This window comes from Drosophila sechellia, chromosome 2L (assembly GCF_004382195.2).
Source record: "Drosophila sechellia strain sech25 chromosome 2L, ASM438219v1, whole genome shotgun sequence".
Classification (NCBI taxonomy): domain Eukaryota; kingdom Metazoa; phylum Arthropoda; class Insecta; order Diptera; family Drosophilidae; genus Drosophila; species Drosophila sechellia.
Genome location: NC_045949.1, coordinates 5865680 through 5887015, shown reverse-complemented (window position 1 = coordinate 5887015; position 21336 = coordinate 5865680). Strand labels below are relative to the sequence as shown.

Sequence of the window (21336 nt, the reverse complement as noted above, 5' to 3'; positions counted from 1 at the left end):
ACTGAGTGGTGTTGAAAGTTTTCAAAACTTAGACGAACTTTTGAAATTTATCTTGCTTACAAAGCTGGTTTTAAAACGAAAGCTTATGAAATTGGTTTAGAATTTCAAAAGCTTTGGTTAATATGAGGTTCATGTAGATTTGCTTACGTTACAGAATAATAAAAACATTGCCTACAAACTGTTCAAAAGCACCCATTCTTTTCACACTGAAGATATGAAATTTACTTCCGCCTTGTTAAACAATCTATAATGCCACCCAATTGTATATATCCACAGCTATATCACCCAATAGAGGCGGTCATATAATTTTTGGCGTACCCCTAAAGATATATGTTAATACATTTATAGATCTGGGTGGGTTCGCTGTGTTCGTGTTTAGCGTAAAATGTTGCTTCGGTTGTCAGCTGTTTTTAGGAGTGGTATATTTAAACATAATGTGTACATATGTATTTTGTTTTAATATATTTTTATCAATAGTTCTAGAAAAAGCTAAAACAAAGGTGCGACAAAAAGGTGTTCTGATATTGTGGCTCTTGCTTTTAGTGGCTCGCTCTTCTTAGCAATTGGTATCTCGTACCTGGTTTTCAGATATTACTTTCTTTAGATAGATGCAAATATTGTTTTTAGTTGTTTTTTTTTTATATATTTGTATGTATTTGTTGTTGCTGGTTGACGACGCAGTTTTAAAATTGATGATACACAGAGAACTAAATGGATACAGAGGGGTTCCGGCTAATCGGCGATATATTGTAAGCTCTAGCTAGGTGGTGTTGCTGCCGCTCCGCTGCCGCTGATGTTGCTGCTGCTGCGCCGCTGCTGAAGATGTTGCTGCTCTGTCCTGGTATAGTCCTTTTGTTGGTTGGTCGGTCGGCTGCCTTTTCGAAATAATGTTTGAATAATAAATATTTAACTTGACTTGTTGATCTTTGAATAATTTATAGTTGCGCTCGGTTATCGATTTCACAGTTCTTGTTTGCTGTTTTGCTCACTCACTTTTTGTTTAGAATTCTTTCTTAGTTGTTTTGCGGCTCAGCAGAAAAAATTTAAATCAAATCGGCAATATTAGCAGGCATTTCCTCAATTGTTGTGTGGTAGAACTGTTCAATATCCTTAAGGATTCGTCGATCTTCATCTGTAATGAAGTTGATCGCAACACCCTTGCGACCGAAACGACCACCGCGACCAATTCTAAAATAGATTGAAAGTGAAGTTTAGTATAGCACATAACTGAATGGATTCAGTGGCTGGGTGGCAAACACTTACCTATGAATGTAGTTCTCGCGGTTCGAGGGCAGATCATAGTTGATGACCAACGACACCTGCTGAACATCAATACCGCGCGCCAGTAAATCAGTGGTAATCAGAACACGAGACGAGCCCGAACGGAATTGTTTCATGATGACCTCGCGATCACGCTGTTCCATGTCACCGTGCATGGCCGAGACGGTGAAGTTGTGGAGAGACATCTCCTGGGTCAGCTGGTCCACCTGAAATAAGGTTAGACCTTTTTGTTAGCAACTTATCGGTTTGGCGATTGAAACCATTCCAGCTCCACACAATTATAAGAATGAGTGAATTTACCTTGCGACGGGTGTTGCAGAAGATAACCGACTGGGTGATGGACAACGTATCGTACAGATCGCAAAGGGTGCCCAGTTTCCAGTTCTCCTGCTTCACGTTGACGTAGAACTGCTTGATACCCTCAAGTGTCAGTTCCTCCTTCTTAACCAGGATGCTGACGGGATCGCGCATGAAGCAACGGCTCACTTCGAGCACATCCGGCGGCATGGTGGCGGACAGAAGGATGACCTGCACATCTGGGGGCAGCATCTTGAAGACATCCTGGATCTGATCCTTGAAACCGCGGGACAACATCTCATCGGCCTCATCCAGCACGAAAAGCTTGATGTACTGGGTGCGCAGCACCTTGCGGTTGATCATGTCGTAGACGCGGCCAGGAGTACCCACCACCACATGGCAACCGGATTCCAGGATGCGGGCGTCTTCGCGCACGTTAGTGCCGCCAATGCAGGCGTGCGAGTGCACCTTCATGTACTCGCCGAGCGCCATCACCACGCGCTGGATCTGCGTGGCCAACTCGCGAGTGGGGGCCAGGATCAGCGCCTGGCACTCGCGAATGGACGTGTCGATTTGCTGAAGGATAGCAATCGAGAAGGTGGCAGTCTTGCCAGTTCCTAGGGAGGAGATTAAGGTAAAATGGTTAGTATGCAGGATTGCGGCGCACTTAAATGGATGATAAAGAATAGTGTGGTGCTACTGACTATACACAATTAACTTTCTAATTACGTGATATTCTAATGGGAATTGCGGAAGTGTTTTAATTTCAATTTTCGACTAACCAACCAGTACGCCATTTGCTATGAAATTCTGTTACTTAGGCGGAAACTTGAATGGCGGAAAGATCAAACAGATGTTTCTATCTGTTGAGAAAGTCACTGGCATGAAGACGCTGGTTTCCATCGTTTCATCATGTAGCTGTGGATCGTATAGATCCTTTCGTGCGATCCATTTCATGGTCGAACTCGGCACTAATCCCTGCATATACAGCGATGGGCAGGTGCAAGTGCAAGAACACAAAACAATGGTTGAGCATGAACCACATAAATATGTATATAGAGCCTGCTTCGCATAGCCTGCAAAATGGATTACTGCCGAATGGGCAATGTAGGTAGATCGCATTTGGCACAGATGACCTTAAAAACGCATAGCAGCTGGAATTCGCCACGAGCGCTCGAAGAGCGACCTTCTTTCTGGGAACTTTCTTCTGGCCGGGCGGCCGAGAAACCAAAACGCAGCTGGTCAGCGAAAAGTGGCGCGCAAGCGCAACGACGCCGACAATCGAAGAGAGCGGACGGAAGAGAGAGAGAATAAGGAGAAAGAGAGCGCCGCAAAGCGGAATTTCAACAAAGAAACACAGGCGCAGCAGCTGAGTCATCGTGCTGTTTTTTCGCCGATTTTGCACATTCTCGAAAGTTTTTCTTTGTGACTGTGACTGATCGAGTGGGATGATGAAGATGATGGGGGACTCGGAGCAATTTACTCACCCGACTGAGCCTGGGCAATGACATCGCGACCCCTCACACAGGGAATGATGGCGCGCTGCTGGATGGCCGACGGCTTCTCGAAACCATAACCGTAGATGCCGCGCAGCAGCTCCTCGCGCAAGTTCATGTCATCGAAGTTGTCGTACACCTCGTGCCAGGTGGACTCGATGACGCCCTCGGGTTCCATGCTGGCGGGGCCATCCTGAGGTATCTCATTTCGGTCATCCCTGTAAGAAAGCGAGAATGCGTTAGTGGGGCGGAACAGCGGGAACAACAACAACACAACGGCGGTAGCGGGACGGGGGTAAAAAATTTTCCAGCCACATTTGTTGGTTATGGCGAATGGCAGAAAGGCGAAAAGTAAGGCTGATGGAAGGAGAATCGAAAACCGCGAGCGCCGCTTGGCAACCACTCACATTATCAACAATAAAGAATTGACTAGGTAAACTTATATCCTGAATTTCGACGGCTTGGGCCCGGTTCACTCAATCAACTGCTTGCTTATTTGTCTAGAACGAATAACGGAGAATTTGGGCCGAACGCCGACTGTGTTGTTTTCTCGAGCTAGCGAGCGTTTTGCTTTTAGTCCGTTACGTTTGTGCTGCGATGCGTTCTGCGAAGCGGTGACTTTACGTATGAGACCGAAAGCGATAGATAGGCAGCCGTTTTCAGCGACAAGCGGCGAGTCCGCCCCTGAGCGTGTGCGAGCGGGACGACCCTAGTGTCGCCCGTGTCAATGTCAGCGGGCGAGAGCGGTCGAGCGATATAAGCACGTAACAGCGGCGCCAGTGTTGTCCAACGCCAGTTGCAAATGGTAGTAGTTGGTCGAAAATAGCAGTAGTTTTGACAGTACGGCGGGGTGGGGATAGAAAAAAACCGACTAACAGGCAAATAATCCAAAGCAATTCGAATTGAGTTGGAGCAAGGCTAAATCAGCCCACGAATGCTGTCGTCCACTAAAGATAGAATCAGCGGTCTGCGTCATTGTCCAGTCATGAGTCCAGCGAACGGACGGACGAGTGTGCATGAAATCCAGTGGCGACATCGACGTCACCGGACTTCAGCAAAAGTCCCCAATTCGGAGTTCCAGGTTTCGCAAGGGTGAAGGGGGAGGGGGCAAAGACCGAGTCCAGCAACAAAACTCTCTTGGAGCAACCACTGAGCTCGCTCTCTCTCGCTCGCTCGCTGACTGCCTCTCGCTCCCACTCCCTGCACTGTCATTCGGGCGTGTAATTTTTTTCCACTCATTCTGACCGTCAGAAATTTAAAATCGCGTTTTTTTGCATTAAAACACAAGGAAATTATGCTAAGCAATTCCGAAAACGATGCGGCACAAGATCGCCTTGCTTCTTTTCACATTTCGAACGCTTAATCTAGGGAATATACTAACATTTTCTGAAAATTATTTGGCACTTTTTATACACGTGCTGCTACTGATTTGTTAAAACCAAGCAAAAGAGGATCCATCTTGCAAAAGTTTTAGTGATGTAAGAAAACATTAGGGACTATCGATAGCACTATCGCCAACTATCGCCAGCTGTCAGCGGATATCCGGCGATTTCGTTGCGGTTTCGCAGTATGCATTGTAAATAAGAACGAAGCATAAAAGAGGGCCAATATTTTGCATTAAATTTTTATTATTTTGCACATTTTTACGTGACTTTGGAGGTGCCACCTGAAGTTCAGGGCTACACACCAAGAGCTCGGGTTCCTGACTTCGCTATTTTATTTGCTATCGATAATACGCCCATCAAAGTTTTCCAAAAGTATAAATATTTAAAATTTGGTTCATATATTTGATTGTACTATTGTTTTCCAAAATAATTTAATTTTTTTGTTGTGAAGCCTTAATTGTAGTATACAAATTTTTTCAAAGTAAACTATTTGAACACCCACCTTATTTGAATCATATCACACAAATATAAAAGTATAGAGTTTTACATATGAGGGTATTCAGCAAACTGTTATTTTTAATCGTGGGACTGGAACCGGCCAGTGTTCTTTTGAATCGTTTTAAGTTTAAATCCAGTAATCTCATCGAATGTGGAAGTAAATTTAAACTTTTCCTTGCGCTGGTCTAACCGGGACTTAGGAAGGCAAACAGCGAATACAATCGACTTCGAAGAATATCGTGATCGAATTTCTGCACACATCGATTGTTTCGAACGAAGAGCGACTTGTGTTCCAGCACTACCGCTTGTCGACGGTCACTCTGATTTTTTACCGCAGCGTGTGAACAGTGTGAGTGCCGTGGGTTTCCTGGAAATCCGTTTAGAAAGAGATTTCTCTAGGATAATTTTACGTGGGGTGGTTCGACAAAAATCGAAAACCGACCAACACTTTGGGTAAATTGCGTACAAAGCGACTTTCGTGCTGGGTGCACTCCTTAAATGGCGAAAACCCACACATGTACGGGCTACTTGGCCAACCGCGTTGGCTGTGCGTCGCCGTCTGCGGGTGTGTGTGTATGCCTGTGTGTATAAGTGTGCAAAAAATTAAGTGGGAAAAGTTCAGCAGCAGCCGGTCGGTATTCGGCATACGGCATTCGGTATTCCATTCGATTTGTCAAGCAGCCAATGCTAACACACATATTGCGGGTGCGGTGCAGCGAAACACATTATGATACGTGAGATGGGATTCGAACATATAGGCGTTGAAATTAAAGGCTATTTTTAATTTATGACAGTTACTCAGTGCCGGCCAACAAAGTGGCGATTCATAACACTCACTCGGAGAGCCGCCGTTGAGTCATCGTCTGCTCTCACTCGCTCATTTGCATTGTCCGCAGCCGGCTGATTAATAACGGCCCGCCTCGTACGACCGTCTCGCTCGCACACCCACTCCAGCCGCACCGTTGCACTCGCCCTGGCTACGGCTCTCGCTCGCTCACTCTCTGCCCCACTCGAAAGCAGTAGCAGTGGGTGAGTGAACGGGTGAGTCACGGCTTGGAATTGAGCGCTTTGGAGCAGAAGCAAGGCAAGCAGCCCCCTGCAGCGCGCACTCTTTCGCCACTCTCTCTTTCTCTCACTCTCTCGAGTGGGTTTTCTCAAATTCAAAATCGGTTTATGGTTCTGCTTTGCGCTCATTCGACTTTTGAAATCCGCCTCGAACGCTTCGAAAATTCCCAGCGAGTCGGACGTGTGTGTGGAGCTGCGGCGTACGGTTTCTGTTTCTGTCTGTCTTGGTCTCCTTGGTCTTGGTCTTGCTCTTGGTCTCATCCCCCGTGCGTGTGTGTGTGTATATGTGAGTTTTTCGGAGGCGGAAAATTCGGCGCTTTGTGCAATGCACTACAATCAAAATCACAAGATATATATGCATATATGTGCATAACACAAATCCGCCGATACCCAATAATTTGTCAAGGGCGGATGCAACACCCACTGCCGCATGATAAAATACGATACGATTTGATAAATGTTAATCCATCTCTCTCTTTCTCTTTCTCCACCTCTCGTTGCAGTTGGAAGTAAGTTACCCCAAGAAAAAATCGTCGGTGTTGCGGTTTTTCTTTGTCTCCCTGCCAATTTCGTGTGACCCCCGAAACGAAAGTGCGACTCGCCGTGCGGTAAAGCAACAGCGATCCATATCCAGATCCATATATATCAGTTCAACTTAATCCGCACCCACGACAAACAAAGCACCATGAGCTGGCAAGATTATGTGGACAACCAACTCCTGGCCTCGCAGTGCGTGACCAAGGCGTGCATCGCCGGCCACGACGGCAACATTTGGGCGCAGTCCAATGGCTTTGAGGTGAGTACGACGAACGGAATGGACGGAAAGCGGGTGGGAAAAGCCATCGAATGGAATACGGACGGGAAAACGGATAGTTGACAATGAATTTTCGCAAGTTCAAGGGTGTGACTCTCGCGCTGTCTCCCTCTCGCGGCCGCCATGATAACTTTCATTTGATAAAGAGCAAATCCCACCCCTTCATCCGGCCCCCGCACTCGCCCTTGTCAGTTTCACCCCCTGCAGCGCCACTCCTGCGCAGGCCCGCTACCTCTCCTACCCGCCTACGCTTTTCAGGGAGTGTGCGTGATCATGCAACCCACTCGGAGCAGGGAGACCAATTGGGCGACCTAGCCGATACGGATGGATTTCTGTTTATCGGTGACTCAGGAGGTGCAGCTTCGCTTCGCGGTAATCAACAATGCACTTGCAAGCGGCGATGAGTGTGTGGTGAAGAGGCGGGGAACGGCGGGTGCGGGAAATCTGATATCAGCGCAGCCGGTTCGAATGTCTGCGGTGCTGTGCAACACTGGTTCCTGATAATGCAGCCCACAGGCGCCTGGCAGCAGCCCCACCCCTTCGCTATCGCTCGCCTTTATCGCACTCAATACAGACGGACCGCTTCCTCTGCGCCGACGGCCAAAATAAATGCTCTTTATCGGAGCGAAATACAGAACCAAACAGAACAGAAAATAACCGAAATGAAACGAACAGAACAGAAGTACAGAAAATATCTTGAGCATTCGATGCCGCGTCACCAGCGCAGAGTGAATCGAATTGAGTGGAGTTGACTCCGCTTCGGCTTCTGCTACTGATTTCGATTCTGAATCTGAATCTGCTACCTTCGAATGCGAATGCTCTGAGTATTTCTCGTATGCGCGCCACGTTTTCGCCCTTTTGTGAGTGTGGCTGTGTGTGTGTGTGCGTGTGCAACTTCCTGTCGACTCCGAATCCGAATACAAATACGAATCCAACTCCGACTCCATGTGCTCTTATCCTGCTCGCTCTCCCAGCGAGATTCCACTCGATGCGGGCTGCCACTCCCTAGTGCTTTGTCCGTCGAATGAAGTTCTTCTCGTCGCTTATTAGATTAGGAACCGATTTTGGCCAAATTCGATCCGCTGCCTACGTCACCTCACAATCACACTCTTTCTTTTATCTACCTGACATTTCTGCACGCGCATCACTTTCGTTTTATTATCTCTCGCTGCCTTCGCAGCTGCCTTTGTTGTTTTTCCCAACTTCGCATTACCCAAGTTACCCAGTTTCGATCTTGATTCGCATGAATCATTGTGAATACTACTTAGCTTTTTCCTTTTCCGATTGATCAGCTGCGCTGGACCTTGCGAGAGAGTTGTGTTTTTGGGCTGCTAGTTAAAGTTTATGATAAACACTTTTATATACATGGCTTTGCATTGAGAAAACCGACTTTGGGTGACAGAATCTGAGTGCCATCTTGTGCCATAGTCATTCATTGAAAAACTACCAATTTAGGAGATGGTGAATACGTTTTTTGGCACTTGTGAAATTTTCGCTATCGCCGCATAATGAGCTCCGCTTAGTTATTAACGTTTTTGGCATAGCTGTCTACGCAAAACCGGCTTTTCGCGACTCTACTGCTCTTCTGCTCTGCTCTCCTCTTCGCATTTCTTTCTCTCACGCGACGCGAGTTGCGCTCAATGGAAACTTCTCGATGCCCAAATCGAGTGGCATTCGGATGTGTCACCGTTCGGCAGCCGCAAATTACTAACTATCGGTTGTGCGAGATTTTCAAATTAATTTCCCACCTCACCCCCCGACAAAAGCAGCTGTTACCTGGGGGATGGGGCTGCCAACTTGTTACCAAGGCTATTGACATTGGTGCGACTCTCTCTCTCCCTCTCCATCTCTTTTGTTCTCTCTGTCTCTCTGAACGGACAAGTCGCTCAAGTGTGCAAAACTTGTTTTTAAAATCCAAAAAATCAAGACGGGCACACATCCCAAGTCCCACAGTATCATATCCCTTAGCCAACTCCACAGCCTCCGTGTGCCACACCCCTCTGTTTCCACCCTGGGATCGAGTGGACCACATTTGCTAATGAGTTGGCAGTCGTCGTCGATGGTGCCAACTGTTTTCAAATGGGTGGTGGTTTGCTCGCGGTGGTGGTGGTGGTGGGTTTGCCTTTGTTTGCGTGGGTCGTCTGCAGCTGATTAGTGCGATATTTCAACAGAAGGTTTTACTTTACACACATGTCTCGCATGTCTTTTTGCCCCGAAAACATGCAACCTCCCCCGCAGGCTACTACCCATTAATTTGGAACCAACACAACCAATATTTCATACCACCGTTCAAAATGTTCGCTTTATTGCTCTCTTAGGCTCCTTTAAATTGTTGAGCCTTTTTCAAAATGACGATTGGAATTAACGCAATATGATGAAATTCTCGCTCAATCTGATTGGATTAAACTTTTCAATATAGTTGTATTTATTAAGGACTGGTTTCTGATTCATACAATGAGTTTACTGATTTCTAATGCATATGGTTAACTAAAGACCAACATGACCGCTAGTCCACCTTATTACTACAAAACAACTATCCACAATCAGCGGCCACTAACTCCAAACTTTCCTTACCATCTCTTGCAGGTGACAAAAGAGGAGCTCTCCAAACTGATCAGCGGCTTTGACCAGCAGGACGGTCTCACCAGCAACGGCGTGACACTCGCCGGCCAGCGGTACATTTACCTTTCCGGCACAGACCGCGTGGTGCGCGCCAAGCTCGGCCGGAGCGGAGTGCACTGCATGAAGACAACACAAGGTGAGTTAGCATTCAAATAAGTAGGTCTACTCATGTAATCCTCCGCCACTCTGCGATAAATTTTCCATGTCAGAAAGTTTTCCGCTTATCACTTTCGACTGCTTTACTGCAGTTCAGTTAGCACACATGTTTGTAATTGGTTAGCTTGCAAGATCTTCCTTTAAGAAATGTATCTTAATGTATATCAAATTCTTGGTTTATTGCGTTAGAAACGAAACCACAATCACATGCAGAAGGTTTAATCCAATTTTTGTTTTGAACTCATTTTAATTTTAGTAGATTAAATATGTCATGCATTCCATTCGGTTAGAAAAATTGCCTGGATGTTGTACGTCATTTTATTTATCTAAATCTTATCGAAACTATTCGTACGAAAAGGTTTAATTATGCCAAAAATGTATTGTGATTCATTGGTTCTGAATGTGTTTCCCTGAATTTGATCACATTACTCACAGTTTCGACATTACTAATCTGTTTCCCGTTTTAAGGTTTATTTCCTGAAGATAGGCCAATCCATTTTGAGCAGGAAAGGAAAATAGAGATCGACTTAGTAGTTGGATTTTAAAAGTTTATATTAATTTTAGAAACTTGATGCTTGTTGGTTAATATTTGTTTGATTGTGGTTTAACTTTTTATAAGGTTTCGTCAGTTGCCTGCAGAAAATTAGCTTAAGCATGTAAAAAAAAGAAACATTAAAAGCACGCAATTTATGCAAACCGAAAGTAGTAAAGTTTTGCCATCCAGTTGTATGGAAACTAACAATTCTAGTTTGAGCGTGGAAATTTCTGCAAAGTGGTTCCGCTGTTATCGATGCGTTGTTTGCCCCACCCCGATAACCATTATCAGATGTTTCTTTTTATAACCGGAGCCAAAGCAAGCGGGAAAAGACATTCTACAAAATGTTTAATGCCACTCGTTCTCACAGACTTATGTGACTTATCGCTGGTGAAAAGAATTTAATCCAAAGCCCAACACACAGTTAGGCCGTAAAATGAATTCGAAAGTTCTATTGAGCGATTTCTCGCCTGTTGGTTTTGAGTGAGTTTGGAAAAACCTACTTAAGATCTTTCTTTAGCTTTCAAATCTGTGACATTTAGCGCGAAAAATTCAAGGAAAATGAGAGTTATCATTACGATTTTACGGTCGCTGCTGCTGTTGATGCCTTGCTCCATTTTCGGGGTCAACGAGCAGTGATGCCTCATTGTTTTTTTTGGTCAGCCTCTCAAGATGGCCAAATGTTTGAAAACCCCATTCGCGCTCTCTCGGCCAATTTGGTTTTTTGTTTTTGCTGTTTACGTCTACGACGACGACCAGTTTGTTTGCTGACGCGCCAGCCGCGCTTCCATATTTGTACAGTTTTTGCGGCAACTGTTGCGCACTGGCACACACACACACACACACACACACACAATCGCACTCACACACATTTTCACGTCAACACGGACAAGGCGGCCAGCCCACCAGCACCGCCGCCACCCGCCGCCCACCGCTGCATCCTCAAGGTTATTGCCATAATCCATTTCAAGTGCAAATGTGTTGCACGGTGCGTGTGAGTGTGTGCTGTGCAGCCAAACGCCGAGACAGTGGTGTAAAAATAGAAAAATTGGCCACAAATGGCAAATGCTGTCTGCTGTCAGCTCGCCGCTCCTTGGCTCTTGCCCTGGTCCGCTTTGGACCTGGTCAGCGGGCGGCCCATGAAGGTAGTAACTGCTGTCTTGTGCCTCGTGTCCCAAAGACTCCTCCCAGCTGATCAGCTGCTTCGTTCGCACTGCCACATTGTTGCATTGGTGCACTGCTGCACCTTGCGCCCTACTCGAATTACCACCCCACTGACCCACCAGCCAGATTCGCTGGAGCGTTGCCTATGTAAGTCGCCTTAAATGTGTCACCAAATAGCCACTTTTGAGCTAAACAACTCTCCAACTACCCTTGTTTTGTTTGTCATGCTCGAAAAACTGTTTGCCTGGGAAGAATGCAAAGCTAACAATTTCAGATTTTATACGCCACTGCTGCTGTTTAAAATATGGTTTCAGCAGGTAGCTAAGTTGAATTGATTTAGCTAACTTTAAAGTACTTTTGTTCAAACCATAGATACATATTCATTGATCTGCTAAAACACAAATAAATGAATACTGGAAATCATTGGAATTTGAACCATTAAACGCTGCTAGGCACTATTTATATAAATTATCTTATATATACATATGTATATAAAACATACAAGCTGTGGGAAAGTAGCGTTATTAACAAGTTGGGTTTTGTTATGGTCATAATTGGCATGTAAATAGACTGGTGTTATCACCTATTGAATTCACTATTGACTTGTGGGCTCTCCCGCAAACTGTTGATAGCCGCCGACAGGTCACCGGAGGTGGTGTTTCCGAATGTGCCGCTCTTCTGGCTCATCGGCTAGAAAGGCTCGTGGGTACGAACCAGGTTTATTGACCCCCGGGCGGGCGATATGATTCGATTCGGCTGCTGAGCTGGCGTCCCAACTCGACACACAAACAATTGGGTGTCCATCAGAGTTGGCTGCTCATTTGATTAATGCATTAGCCTAGCCACTGAACTCGAGACCTGTCAATCGGGTCCGTTCTCGTTTGCTCTCGAGTTGTCCAGCCGTCCGTCCAGTTTTCACCTTTTTGCGGCGGACTGGCGCGCTCTTTATTGATCGCTTTATTCATAATTTCCAGCTGCCCGTAGAGATGCTGCTGCTGTAAAGCAACGGTTAGTTCTTATTTCTCCGCCGCTGACGGTGGCTTTCTCCTCGCTTTCGAGAGCTTTGTCAAGCGGACGCACCGCTGCGAAATGTAATAAATGTCTGATGTGACAATGGCGATGAAAATGTTTACCAACGGATAGTGTAGATATATAGGGTATATAGGGAGGCAGATGGGAGAGGTATATATACCCTTTACTAGGAATATCCATATGAGTGCATGTAGGATTTCCCCAGCAATATCTATTTAAATCTCACTGATAGCCCAATTCCTAATCCATCTTCTTTATTCTTTCATCTCTTGCAGCCGTGATCGTTTCCATCTACGAGGATCCCGTTCAGCCTCAGCAGGCCGCTTCCGTGGTAGAGAAACTTGGAGATTATCTGATTACTTGCGGGTACTAGGAGAATAGATCAACACAAACACCCCCATCAACCACAACAACACACACACACACCAACAACTTCAACTACAACAACAGCAGCAACAAATTTGATAAGAGCGAACCGTAAATGAACTAATAACACATAAAAAGTAATTATTAATATTTAAATTTATGGGAAAAGAAAAACCAACGGCCAAGAAAGAATTTGCGGTTTTTTGTGTGTAGCAGAGGAAATGGATCGAGTAAAAATGCATATGCTTGAAAGAAAAAAAATGTCAAAAAACGCAAATAATTACCCAACTACAAAAAAATTATAAATTTCTGCATTATTATATTTAAAACTTTTTGGTTTATACGATAAAAATAAAAGGAAAACACAAAACTATAAAACGCCCCAATCAATAATTAAGAATTCAGTCCTCAGCTTTGAACGAAATTTACAAAACAAAAAAATCATAAAAAAAAGAATAAAACAAAAAAAAAGATAAGAACATGTATCCGGCAACCTAAATTGTAAGCGAAAAGAACTGCAAATGCAACCAAACCAACCAAAAATCGAAAAATTAACAGATTAACAACCGAGAACAACAACGCAAAGCAACGCAGGCATTTTTTGGAACGATTTTTTGTATAGCAATATTTACACAACCGATACAGTTTATGTATACTCGTACATAAATCCACACGCAGGTTTTATATAGAAAGAGTGAGTGAGAGAAGATTTCGATTTGACCGGAAAGGAAGGGATGCGAAGGGAACCGAGAGGAGGAGAAGGGCAGAGATGGAGAGTAGCAACCAGTATAAATAAATATCTCTCTTCATATATATTTATATACGTAAACTATTTGGTGGAGATCCACGATGCTCTATTTTTATATATGTGGTGGTGGAGGGACGAAGCCCAAATGGAAGAATCGTGAATTTTTATACACATGACGTCGAGTGGGGAGAACTCCGAACGATATATCCAAAACTGAAGTATCGGATGGTAGGTGTTTCATATTCAGATTCCGTTTTCCATTGCCAGCCAGTCTATAAGTAGGAGCCTCTCTCACTCTCCGTTCGATGTTTGCCATTATCCATTTTCCATCGACTGCACTAGGATTACTCATTCTGATCCCGGGTCTCCGGTCTATTTATTGTCATTATCAGCATTTTCCTAACGATAGCGTAATGAGTAGGCCATCATTTGATGGCTTCTACGTTCTAGCTAAACTCAAATCTAAGGTCTTCTTTCGCGCTCTAACACAAACGCAATCCAATCGAACCCCCCAACCATGTCTCCCGACCAGCTCAATACCCTCGATTCCCAGCCAACAGTCCCCGAAAACATTTTTCATACGAGCTAGGGAGAACTTGAAATGAAAACCGAATGCATAAATATATGGATATAAATCATATAAAATACGATACTTTAATACTATTAAAATGAAAAGCGAGTGAGACAACCGAGTGTGCTCCTCACAAAAAGTAAGCACCTTGCGCATTGTTCTTTCTATCTGGGTTTTGGTTTGGTTTTGGGTCTTAAGTTGTGGGTTCTGGGCACTGGGTGGCGTGCCTATCGGAAATCAATGGATCGTTGAACCGCGCTCCTATCGCGGTTCCCAAAGTCATTTCATGGTCGCATTAACAATTCTCTGTGCATTTATGGTTTCTTTTAATTATTTTAGAAGACAGCAGCAGTCGGCGCTGCGTTGGCCATTTTTGGTCTGTGCGATTGGATGGTTTGGATGGTTGGCCAGGTTATTTTCGTCGACGGGCAATCGTTTCAAATGGCTGACGCAACGGCGCAATTATTTTTCGAAAAAAAAATGTTCATAAATAAAAACACATATTTATTTATTAATTTTTCTCTGCGCCTGGTCCACTTCGCAGCTGCTTTTTCTTTCTTTCAGTAATTGTCGTTTTTGCATACTATTGCTCGCCTGTCATCCGCTGCCAGCGAAAAGACATTGACCCACATTATCCATCCATGCCAGCAAATGTCTGATCTGAATGCTGCCGAAATTTCTGGCGAGGAATGAGTGACAACATTTGGGCTACACATGCTCACTTTCGCTCTCGAAATGTTCGAAATATAAATACTATATTCGTTTTCGCTACTTCTGGTGAAAACTCAAATTAATCACGGAAAACGCTGGAGTGGCGAGGGTGCCCGACCACTTTTATCAGCCGTAAAATTAATCAAACATTATTATTATTTCTTATATGGCCATCTCCAAACGGAGCATTCAAATATCTATCTTTCACCGCGGGCAGCGAGTAGTTTTCCACGTTGGCTCATTCAATTAAATATGCTAATTTCAGTTTCCACCGTATTCTGAGCGCAGTTTTGACTGGTTGCCTACTGGCTAACAGGTATAGTAACATTGGTCGCCATTCAATCACTGAAACTTGAGTCAAATGTCATTAAAGGTTACCCATATAAACCGTGTGGTCACCGCATACCAATTGGTTTATCCATCGTTCTGATTGAATTAAGAGCTTATCCCTCTAACTTTCCCACCAACTTTCCTCCAGGATATTAATGATATTTCACTCTGGTATATTTTAAACTGCTAGTAACCTTCACTGCCACGAAAACGTCTAATCTGCTCGAAGGTCATCCAGAACACCACCGAGGCAGGTCCGACACGCATCCAATATGGAATGAATCCCTTGTACATTGCCAAAAAGCCCTCCTCTCTAACCAACCTACTTAAGCAATCCAGGGAGCCCTTGTAATGAATGCCGCGTCCCTGCCCATCGGTTGGCTGATTCATGATCCGGGACTTGACCACGTCCGCCGGCAAGCTCAGAATGGCATCCGCTACGCCGGCGGTCATGGCGGCTAGGAACTGGACTTCTCGGTTATCCACCAGATCGAACTCGGCAATCAGAAACCGTTTGCAAAAGTCATAGCAACTGACGTCCCCTTTGGAAGAAAATAATTAATAAAAAGCTTAAAGCTACTAAACTCACTCCCTAAAGGATATTTTCTAAGTAGCCGGGAATCAATTGCCTCGACTAACAGATACCCCCATATCTGCACCCTGATTCTCCCTCCTATTTTTCTCGAACTGTTTGAAATCCCCAAAGGCTCACCTATGGTCACGAGTGCCGAGCGCCACGTGTTTGGAACAGTTCCCTTCCAGAGACCCACCACACCACCCGTCCTGTAAATGGAAGTCAGGGCCTGGAGCACATTGTGGATGCGTGGAGGCTCGCCCCTTAGACGCCGCTGTCCCTCCATCTGCATCTGGATCTTAATCAGCTCCGTGGGATTGGTTAGTACGCTGGCAGTTGCGCCGGCCACGACGCCACTGATGCAGGATCCCAGGAATGATAACTGTGGCTTCCCGTCCACGTCGGGCACGATCATCTTCTCACGCATATAGTCGTAGGTCAGCATTTTGATGCCACTGAAGAGCGAGTGGCGAAACACCATGGCGGATATGCCACCGTAGAGCTTCAGCAGACCCTCCTCCCTGACGATGCCCATGGCAGTGGCCAGCAGTCCCCGATACTTGACCTTCTGACCCACCCTGCTCGCGATCTCGCCCTGGATCTGCATCCGGGTCTTGCACATGTCGAAGGGATAGCCCACGATCTCGGCACTGCAGGCGGAGGCGAATGACGTGAGGTAGAGTTCCACCGGCGGAGTCTTCTTGTTGGTCACCAAGTACTCCAACTTGGGTCTTTCCTTCTCCTCCGAATTGTCCCATTCTGCTGGCCTAAAGACTGTGTTAACGCCTTTTCCCATTTAAGAGAAATATCTTGAGTGTTTGTTGTGTTCATTGGAATATAAAAAATAAAATAAAGCAAAATTAAAGACAAAAAAATCAGTTCATATTACAGGATACGATTTTGATTAAAGTTATATTTATAATAGGTATAATAGGTGATTTGACTTGCACCTTTTATTGCGTGTTAAAAGACATACAAAATGCGATAGTAAGATTGGTAGTTTGCTCCTAAAATCCACTCTGGCCTTCCCACTGACGCAGCTGCTCTACGGACAGCCAAAAGAGCACTGAGAACGGCCCCAGGCGAAACCAAGTGGGCATGAGGCCCTTGTACAACGTGAGGACACCCTCCTCTCTGACCAGCTTCCTAAGACAGTCCATGGAGTTCTTGTAGTAGAGATTCTTGCCGTTCTCGTCCACCGGCTGGTTCATCATCCGCGACTTGATCACGTCCGCCGGCGTGCTGAGCACAGATGCCGTTAGTCCGGCGCACATGGAGGACACGAAGCGCAGTGGCAGGCCTTCCTCCAAATCCAGCAGGCGCTTGAAGGTGCGCTTGCTGATATCGTAGCTGCCCACATCGCCGGTCGTCATCAGGCAGGCTCGCATGCAGCTGGGCCCCACGCCCTTCCACATGCTGGGCAGTCCGCCGCGGCGGTAGATGTCCACGAAGGCCTGCACCATGCTGTTCACCCGCACATCGTAGCCCAGCTGGCGGCGGCGTCCCTCCGTCTGCATTCGCACCTTGACGATGTCGAAGGGATTGGCCAGTGCCTGGGCAATGCAGCCCGCCGTGAAGCTGCAGCCCAGCGCCATGTAGACCTTGAGCACTTCCTCGTTCCGCTCGTTCTGGTAGAGAAAAGGGCGCCGGAAAACGTCGTAGAGAACAACACGTAACGAGTTGAAGATAAAGTTTCGGGTCACCATTGCCGAGAAGCCGGCGTAGAGCGACTTGAAGCCCTCCACCCGGATCATGTTGCTAAGAGTTGCCCGGAAGGTTGGCATCGCGCTGCCCGTCTTCTTGGCCTGCTCGCCATCCACCTGCATCCGGGTCTTGGCCACGTCCAGTGGGAAGACACACGACTCGGCCAGATTGGCTCCAATGAAGGTGTTGATGTAGAGCTGGAATAGATTGCGTGCGGATAGTGGATCAGCGACGTTTGTTGGCGGAAAACGCGGCTCCTCTTCGGTTTCCAAGGACCGAAGATGCCAGTAGGCGCGTTCAGCCTTGTCCATTGTAAACTCGTAATTTGGTCAGTAAGTGGAATTATATGTTTGGAATTGTTTGTTTGGAATTGTTAAATATATATATGTTGTAAAATAGACGACATATCAACAGGTGTCTGCGATTGGACTAGTTTCCTTTAGTTTATATAATATCCATCTATATATATGCAAGAAAGGATATCCCAGGATATGAGTCCTTGAAACTCAAGTAGGGTCCTTTGATTGAATTACCAAGTTAATGGTGAAACAGAATTGACTTAGTTTAAAGACCATTAAACATGCACCCCCACATTCATAAGGGTTCATTAGTGATCCCGGTGTACTGGAGGCCACTCCCGCGTTGTCTTACAAGTGGGTCAGGTCAGTTACTATGAAGTGGCCATCACTCCCGACAATCTAACACTCGCTGACCGACTGACCGATTTGGCTTATAGTATGTCGGGCAACCAGCAAACACTTGTGTGTCATATGTTCCGCACACTTTACGAAAGTGCTGATCACTCTAAAATCGAAAGAAACCTGAGGAGTTTGTTGAACTGTCCACCATGCCAAACGAAAACGCTGGTCGAAATTTGCAGGAATCAGCTGAAATCGAAGCGATTGAAAATGTTGAAGTATGAATACAGATGCTCTATTACCATAAGAATTCTGTATTAGTAAGAAATACAAGATGAACATATTACAAAAAAAGCATGTTATAAAGCTTGCTCCTTGTTAAGTATCTTTATAATATGTAAAATTTTCATACAATGTATATTTTTATAAATAATCTTTATCTTTTTACAAAAATCCTCTGGTTCGGTTTGAATTCCCTTCAACTTTTCACATGGAAGTGTATTTTGGTTACGATTCGAACCCCTTTTGGCCAGGTCCGTTCAAAATTGGTGTCTACATTGGTTTTTATTCAGTGATACGATTTTCAAGTGAATAAAACTCCGATTACCAGTGCAATCTACCAGAACAACGCGGTTAATAGAGGAAACACAATTCAGACAAAAGAGGAAAATTACAAAAGACCGCTTCGGGGAACTCAGTTGGGTAAGTTGTGGAAGTTGGAAGGCACCTCTAATGGATCTCCATCCTCAGCAGAGAGTTCAAGACTATAAAAGCGCTGCCCCTCGACAAACGGAAGTTAGTGAGCGGAAGAAGAACATGGATATCCAACCACAGGCCTTGAAGCTGATCTTACTTTGGGCATGCCTGGCCATTGGGCTAACGGTGATGCCAGGAGCAACTGCATCCGGACATGAGGCCAGCCCAGCTTCGAGGGATCTACTGCAGCGCAGCAAGCGCACCATGACTACCATATGCGTGGAGATCAGGCCAAGTAGTCCGCAGGATGAGCCGTATTATATGTGCCGGGGAGCCAACTTCGGTGGCGACAGTAGCCAGCAAAGTTGTGTGGAGGTCAGAAACCAAGGTGGCCAGGGGGAACCATTCTACATGTGCCAGGGAGCGAAGGGCACAGAACCCGCCATCGAGAATCAACCCTCCATGGAGCATATGCCTCCGTTTAACCCTCAACCCGCTGAACATCATGATTTCGGTCACAACTTTCCCGTGTTTCCCGCCTATGAGGGCGGGTCATATCCCCAGCAGGCCGTCACGGATGATCCCACTCGTATTCACCAAGTCCAGCCAGCGGGTCCGTCGTCATATCATGAGAAGCCCCACCAGCAGCCTAATTCTCAGCAGCATCAGCCCCACGCCCAGTACGGATTCTACGGAGGCCTTATTGCAGCCCCTCCAACTGCACCTGCAGCGCAGTCAGCTGGCGTGCCAGAATTTCATCACCCAATTGTGGGCAGCCCGCAAGCAGCTCCACAAGGAGTTTCAGCTGGCCCAGGCCCAGCGTCCACGTCCGCTTCGTATGATCCTGCAGCATTTGCGAGGTCGCCAAGTCGCCCAAAAGAGAACCCAGTAGCCGGAAACGGTAGACATCGATTCACTTTCGACGAGGAGGTGCTAGCAGTGCCGGATGTGGGTTTTGGGCGAGAGGAGCTCCATCAGCAGTACCGTAGGCCAGTGAATCAACCGCGACCCGAAGATCAGTTAATGTGGGTGCCGTTGTCGCAGACGCAGGATCCCGAAAACGATCCGGTTATGAAGGCATTCTACAGCAGCTTGGGAGACGAAAGACGCCCCACACAGGAAGCATCGGTGGGCAACCAGGATGAGCCCATGTTGGGACAAATGGCTCCCGGCTACAGCCCCTACAACAGCCACTACCCAGAGGCTCCTGCCCCACCCACTATGCCGCCACCACCTCCAACCTATTCCCAAGCAGATGTGACGCCCTCTGCCAACACATATTGCAATGGATGTTCTCCCTCAGCACCACCAATCCAATGTCCACTGGACAACGGGGTGAGCTACAGTACCACCTGTCCGAGCTTCCAACCGGTTATTATAAGCATGCCCTGCTACGCTCAACGTGCACCCACTCCCTACTTTGGGCTTCCCAGAGCGCCACCACCAGGTCCCTTTGGTGGTGGATTTGGGCTAGGAGCACAGCTGGCAAGTCCTTTTGGCATAACGCCCCAGATGGGAGGACAGGGATACGACATGGAGCACCAGGTGGGTGGCCCCTTTGGCATGGGCATGCAGCTTGGAATGGGAATGAACCCATTCCTACCCTTCGGAGCCCTCAATCCTTTCAATCCCTTGAACAGAGTTCTGGGAGCACCTGCTCCCGCTGCTCCAACGCAAAATGGTAATTTTTTCCAGCGCGTCTTCAAATTCAACCAGGACGCTGCCTCCACCTCGACAACAGAAGCTGCTCCCACCACAGAAGTTCAATCGGAAAGATCTGGCAAGTTGAACTTCTCGAGTAGCACTCCGGCGCCACCCAGCTCAGAGCAGCCAGATAGCATTGTGGGTGATGACCACGAGAGTGATGAGGCTGAGGACTCTGCTGAAGATTTTGACAAGGAGGATGATCCGGCGGTGACCACACCGCTTCCAGCCTCCGAGCCAGATGATTCCGCTGACACATCCGGAGTTCCGGCTATCGTGAGCAAGGCGACGGAACTGCTCAAGCCAACGGAGAAACGGAAGCGACACCGTCAGCGCTCCAGCGGACGTAGCCCTCAAAAGCACAGATACCTGCAGCTGTTGTAGCTCCAAGATATGTGAATGGATCCCGCAAACTGAATAAAGTTGTATTTATATTGTCAAAATAATAGTACTTTACTACTGGGCAGGTGTAGTTGGGATTCTTTATCAAAACAGATATATCAAAAGGTTAAATACAGTAGATAATTATTTTTTTTCTTCTGAAAATGAAAAAATAAATCGTTTCATCTTTTATTTTAGTTGTTTCCAACGTGTATCTTTTGGGAAGTTTCCAACATGTATCTTACCTAATATTAGAATTGTAGAGATGTAAATTCAAATAAATGTATTTTCGCGCTACTATTTTTAGCTAGAGCTGTAATTAATGTTTTCGAACACGAATGCGTAAACACCTATAAATACTTTTTAAAATATATATACATATATACTTGAATTTATTATTGGTTGTATTTTAAGTATTACCAGTATTAAGTATAGCCCACCGATGAGTAAGCCCATGATTACTTTAGGAAGTATATTTTACGGCAACCAATATATTTTTGTATTTATTATGTGTTTCTGAACGTATCTCTTTGTTTTTTCCGACCAACTTCCGTTCAGCCAAGTGCAT

At 46.0% G+C, this 21336-nt stretch overlaps 5 protein-coding genes and 1 long non-coding RNA gene across 10 annotated transcripts; 3 read left to right on the top strand and 3 right to left on the bottom strand.

Moving 5' to 3' along the window:
• Positions 1-439: 439 nt before the first annotated feature.
• LOC6613555 (eukaryotic initiation factor 4A) lies at positions 440-4559 on the bottom strand. 3 transcript variants are annotated; one of them, XR_004361387.1, is made up of 6 exons: positions 4456-4559; positions 3066-3292; positions 1582-2195; positions 1264-1487; positions 994-1188; positions 440-875 (listed from the first exon to the last, which is right to left on the bottom strand). XR_004361387.1 is itself a non-coding variant. In XM_002037987.2 (5 exons), coding segments are annotated over exons 1-5 (1212 nt in total). In that variant the 5' UTR covers positions 4458-4559; the 3' UTR covers positions 440-1043. The 3 variants fall into 3 exon arrangements, 1 of the variants encoding a protein (XP_002038023.1); XR_004361388.1 differs by lacking the exon at positions 4456-4559 and adding an exon at positions 3482-3755; XM_002037987.2 differs by having other exon boundaries at positions 440-1188.
• Positions 4560-5226: 667 nt separating this feature from the next.
• On the top strand, positions 5227-13528 carry LOC6613554 (profilin). 2 transcript variants are annotated; one of them, XM_032715455.1, is made up of 4 exons: positions 5227-5306; positions 6526-6818; positions 9423-9594; positions 12621-13528. In XM_032715455.1, the coding sequence occupies exons 2-4, from the start codon at positions 6708-6710 to the stop codon at positions 12716-12718; spliced, it is 381 nt and encodes a 126-aa protein (XP_032571346.1). In that variant the 5' UTR covers positions 5227-5306; positions 6526-6707; the 3' UTR covers positions 12719-13528. The 2 variants fall into 2 exon arrangements, with proteins under 2 accessions (XP_032571346.1, XP_002038022.1); XM_002037986.2 differs by lacking the exon at positions 5227-5306 and adding an exon at positions 6153-6308.
• Positions 13529-13836: 308 nt separating this feature from the next.
• LOC116800446 lies at positions 13837-15659 on the top strand. Its single transcript, XR_004361404.1, has 2 exons — positions 13837-15057; positions 15262-15659. It is a non-coding gene; the product is annotated as an uncharacterized LOC116800446 (long non-coding RNA).
• Positions 15224-16465, bottom strand: LOC6613553 (mitochondrial uncoupling protein 4). Its single transcript, XM_002037985.2, has 2 exons — positions 15784-16465; positions 15224-15613 (listed from the first exon to the last, which is right to left on the bottom strand). Exons 1-2 carry the CDS (start codon positions 16439-16441, stop codon positions 15258-15260), a joined length of 1014 nt encoding a protein of 337 aa, XP_002038021.1. The 5' UTR covers positions 16442-16465; the 3' UTR covers positions 15224-15257.
• Positions 16466-16567: 102 nt separating this feature from the next.
• LOC6613552 (mitochondrial uncoupling protein 4C) lies at positions 16568-17764 on the bottom strand. The gene has a single exon (XM_002037984.2). The coding sequence runs from the start codon at positions 17658-17660 to the stop codon at positions 16653-16655; it is 1008 nt and encodes a 335-aa protein (XP_002038020.1). The 5' UTR covers positions 17661-17764; the 3' UTR covers positions 16568-16652.
• A 791-nt stretch (positions 17765-18555) lies between these two features.
• LOC6613551 (zinc finger CCHC domain-containing protein 2) lies at positions 18556-20878 on the top strand. 2 transcript variants are annotated; one of them, XM_032727581.1, is made up of 2 exons: positions 18556-18689; positions 18738-20878. In XM_032727581.1, exon 2 carries the CDS (start codon positions 18804-18806, stop codon positions 20769-20771), a length of 1968 nt encoding a protein of 655 aa, XP_032583472.1. In that variant the 5' UTR covers positions 18556-18689; positions 18738-18803; the 3' UTR covers positions 20772-20878. The 2 variants fall into 2 exon arrangements, with proteins under 2 accessions (XP_032583472.1, XP_002038019.1); XM_002037983.2 differs by having other exon boundaries at positions 18741-20877.
• Positions 20879-21336: the final 458 nt, after the last annotated feature.

Bases quoted from the DNA above. Each gene is read 5' to 3' on its own strand.
- LOC6613555 (XM_002037987.2), bottom strand. The intron at 2,196-3,065 runs GTGAGTAAATTG...TCTCCTCCCTAG, and splicing joins CATTGCCCAGGCTCAGTCGG to GAACTGGCAAGACTGCCACC. The intron at 1,488-1,581 runs GTAAATTCACTC...ACCTTATTTCAG, and splicing joins TCTGCAACACCCGTCGCAAG to GTGGACCAGCTGACCCAGGA.
- LOC6613554 (XM_032715455.1), top strand. From the start codon at position 6,708: ATGAGCTGGCAAGATTATGTGGACAACCAACTCCTGGCCTCGCAGTGC. The intron at 6,819-9,422 runs GTGAGTACGACG...CATCTCTTGCAG, and splicing joins CGCAGTCCAATGGCTTTGAG to GTGACAAAAGAGGAGCTCTC. The intron at 9,595-12,620 runs GTGAGTTAGCAT...CATCTCTTGCAG, and splicing joins CTGCATGAAGACAACACAAG to CCGTGATCGTTTCCATCTAC.
- LOC6613553 (XM_002037985.2), bottom strand. From the start codon at position 16,441: ATGGGAAAAGGCGTTAACACAGTCTTTAGGCCAGCAGAATGGGACAAT. The intron at 15,614-15,783 runs GTGAGCCTTTGG...TTTCTTCCAAAG, and splicing joins CTCGGCACTCGTGACCATAG to GGGACGTCAGTTGCTATGAC.
- LOC6613552 (XM_002037984.2), bottom strand. From the start codon at position 17,660: ATGGACAAGGCTGAACGCGCCTACTGGCATCTTCGGTCCTTGGAAACC.
- LOC6613551 (XM_032727581.1), top strand. From the start codon at position 18,804: ATGGATATCCAACCACAGGCCTTGAAGCTGATCTTACTTTGGGCATGC.